Source organism: Polistes canadensis, unplaced genomic scaffold (genome assembly GCF_001313835.1).
Source record: "Polistes canadensis isolate GaletaPanama2010 unplaced genomic scaffold, ASM131383v1 scaffold_552, whole genome shotgun sequence".
Taxonomy (NCBI): Eukaryota; Metazoa; Arthropoda; class Insecta; order Hymenoptera; family Vespidae; genus Polistes; species Polistes canadensis.
The window spans coordinates 6453-10370 of NW_014570099.1; the positions used below are offsets into that span (position 1 = coordinate 6453).

Consider the following 3918-nt stretch of genomic DNA (forward strand, 5'->3'; position numbering starts at 1 on the left):
AAATAGAGACGAAACGTTCAACGGATAAATATAGTGTTCATCTTAATTAAACCCGTCCAAAAAACAACTTCCCTAAGAGTAAACTTAGTAATAATATTAATAAATTTTGGATAAGAAAAAAAAAAAAATCTTGATTATATTAACAATAATAATAATATTTAATAATGATAATGATTTAAATTTGATTTTTTCTAATATTTAACACTCGAAACAAAAATTGTTACATTAATTTTTGCATTCTCGTTAACACTTGGATTAAATATGATAAATGAACAAAGAAAACAAATTGAAATTAATTTCGTTACGGTATTAATAAATTGTATTTGATAAAGAATAAGAGAAATATAATTGCTATCACGAGCAGGAAATATTAATCGTCTCGTTTTTATCTTGAACGGGAACGGCGTTGTCTCTAAAGTTCGTCATTCGCAGGGTGGAGAATACAAAGGAGTGATAATGGCCAACAGGGTTGGTCAGGTGGGGGAGGGGGGGGGTCACTTCTCCGTTGGATCATAGTCTATAGAATTGGGGGACTATTGTTCGTTCAAACTAATAGTTTGTCTACTGGAAAGTGGTACTTCCAAAATCGACCAATCGGATTATTCAAGTAATACAATAAATTTCGCTGCAATTTGGCTGCTTCATTGTTTTTGCTGATAATTATTTGTGAACAAGGAGAAAAAGAAAAACAGACAATAATATTAGAACAAAATAAAAACCCCCTAATGTAAAATTATTCTAATTTTATTTTTCTAATATTTCTGTTTCTCAAGGTAATCTCGGAATACTGCCGTACACGTTTGCAATCAAAACCATTCACACACATAGTCATGGACATGTATAGAGAAGTAATAAGATCTGCCCAATACGCGGCAAGAAAACGTGCTGCTTATCATCGACTCAACGCAATACCTAATTTAAATAATCCTGTAGAACGAACCAATCAAAATTATCAGGGTCAACAACAACAGCAACACGATCATCATCATCATCATAATCATCATCATCGTCATCATCATCAACAACAACAGCAACAGCAGCAGCAACAACAACAGGGTCAAGATGAGCGAACGTCACAGAACGGACAAGTCGAACAACAGAATTTAAAACAGCATTCAATGCAACGTTCTAACGAACAATTTCATCAGCAACAAAAGCAACAGCAACAATTAAGGCAACAGGAAGTAATAAATCAGCAGAGTCAAGTAAATAAGCAGCTATTTCCAAAGAATCAACAAGACCAGCAGCATTCCCATCATAATCCTAATATTAATACTAATCATAATCATAATCACAATAATCATCATCATCATCATCATCATCATCATCAAAAGGGTGCACTTTTCAAAGCACAGTCGAGGAATTCCCGTTCCCATCCAAATCTAACGAGTCTGTGTAACCAACAACAACAACAACAGCAACATCAACACCAGGAACATCAGAAACAACAGAGAAGAACGGAAATGGCTTTGAGTAATTGCAGAGCGCAATTTCAATCTCAGTTGGATATTCAGGCGAGTGGTAGTAGGCCTTCCCTTGCTTTACCAAACAGTCATCATCATTTACATTATCAGCAGCAACAACAACAACAACAGCAACACAGTCACACGCGAGCCTATTCTCAACCCGTTTCTACTCGGCTTCAACAGACAAAGAGTAGTGGCAATCTGCACACCATCTTCTCCGAGTGCACTCCCACGGGAAACCCCTACAACGATCCAATATACGCCTTGCCTGTTAAACCATTCCTTAGCTCGCAAGATGTTCGTGTCAACGGATTCTCAGCTAAGACACCGGCACCAGCTCGAAGAGACAACGTTTACACGTCTAACGCGACTACAACCACCAACAGGTTTGTTTTACTTTTATTTTAATTATCCTGAGTATTCAACTTAAGATATAATTTTTTCTAATATAAATATAAAATATGAATTTTTAATTGTGACGATAATTTGATAAATTTTGTATTTCAGTAATCCCAATGGCGACATTTACGAAAGGACCAATAATAAATCCTTGCAACGTCAGAATTCGAATCCCCAAATTTCAAACAGGGATCATCAAACACAATTACAACAGCAACAACAATCAACGGAATTTAAAAGACTATCCCAACCGAATATCGTGATGACGAGTGATCATCGAATCCCAAAGAACGAGGAACAGATGGTCCAACAACAAAATCCATTGTCTTCCATAAAAATGAGAGGAGGAGGAGGAGGAGGAACTCAAGGACCACCTAAACCACCCCGAATAATAACCACTTTAAGAAAACCACCATTATCCGATATGGAAAGTAATCCAACGGAACCACCAGCCAAACCACCGAGGTAAGAAATTATTATTTTTTTCGTCTTTATAACCTAACCTCAAAAAATGTTTCAATGATATTTCAAAAGAGGAACGCCATCTTTGAAATATTTGTACGACAAACAATGAACTCTTCGCAATTATCACGAACGCATAACGTTTCATGAATTTTAGAATAGTTATTGAATTATTGTCGTTAATCACAAGGAAGATTAACGTTTTAAATGAAAACATTTAACTTGAAATTTCATCAATCGTGCCGCCAAAGATGAGAGAAAGAAAGAGGGTGAGGGTGAGGAAAGATAACAGGGTAGATGAAAAGTGGAATGGGATGATGGGGTAGAAGAGGGAAAGGGAGTAAAGCATTAAATTAGGGAAGGAGAGAAAGAGGAGGAGGGCCTCGAAGCGTTCTCAGATATTCTCGCACCCTTTATGCGGCCATTATTAAGTTTGGCCCAAGTCATACATCCGTGTTAATAAACGCTTTCAAGCGATCTAGGTCGGCTCTCTGAAGTTGCCACCTTTAAAAGAGAGAGAGAGATAAAGAGAGAAAATAAATGTGTGTGAGAGAGATAGAAAGACTAGAACAAGCTTGAATCAAATATTGTTTCTCTCTCTCTCTCTCTCTCTCTCTCTCTCTGTTTCTTTACGTGAATCCGATCTTTTTGAAATTGAGTTTGTTAAGGGATGAAAAATTCAATGATTCCTGCGAATACAGTTCTTCTTCGTTATAATTAATTGTATGTATGTATTTTGATTTTACTTACGACGAGAAATTATAAAAATCGTGAGAATTTTTTTTCTTTTTTTTCTCATTTATTTTAAATAAAATCATTTTTAGTATAGTCGGAGAGAGAGAGAGAGATAAATTGCTTACACGTGTACGAAGATAATAAATGTGGAAGCAGTCACACGTCGTGGCTGGGTGGTATTAACGAACCGGCTTTCACCTTTAAAGGTTCTATCATTTTTTTTTTTTTATCTTTTTTTACTGTTAGATAAGAGAGTGACGAGAATTCAATTGACTTTTTTGTAAATTGAAAAAAAAAAAATGAAAAAGTAGGTAGAATATAATTTTCTTATTTCTATCGTATTATTATTATTATTCTACACGATGCGTCAGGGTTAAATATCTAGTGTAGTAAAATGATAGGAATTATTAAATGTAACATAAAATTTAAGTATATTGAGACGATAATTCATTTATCCAAGAAGGTAATGTTGTTATATGTGCAGAAATATAGTGAGAAATGGACCGAGAGCTCGACGTGGTAAAGCAGTTCAAAGAGCACCATCACGACTCTACCGAACCATAGGCGGAGGACCAATGAGGTCATTTAATAAGGCACAATGCATCGGACCGGAATTTGTTGTACGTGCAAATCAACCACCGAAAACGCTCTGCGTTGGACAAATCAAAGTAAGCTTTCAAATAATTCAATATTATTTTATTTGGTAATATCTTTTTTTAACTGGTTTGTTTTACCAATTGTGGTTTAGAATTATTTAAATTCATGTTGCATCGATCGAAATTGTTAATACAATTGTTTTCTTTTTCAAAAAACATGTGTCAGTGGGATAGCAATTTTATTTAGTCGAAAAAAAAAA

The 3918-nt window shown here is 35.1% G+C and overlaps 1 protein-coding gene across 1 annotated transcript in view; it reads left to right on the forward strand.

Moving 5' to 3' along the window:
* Window positions 1-767: 767 nt before the first annotated feature.
* The window catches only part of LOC106792677, a gene marked incomplete at its 5' end in the record, with an annotated part of 11153 nt that continues 8002 nt past the window's right edge, over window positions 768-3918 (forward strand). Inside the window, 3 exons of the mRNA XM_014759174.1 lie at window positions 768-1852; window positions 1974-2330; window positions 3547-3730. Coding sequence (XP_014614660.1) covers window positions 768-1852; window positions 1974-2330; window positions 3547-3730 — 1626 coding nt within the window. The remainder of the gene's footprint in view (window positions 1853-1973; window positions 2331-3546; window positions 3731-3918) is intronic.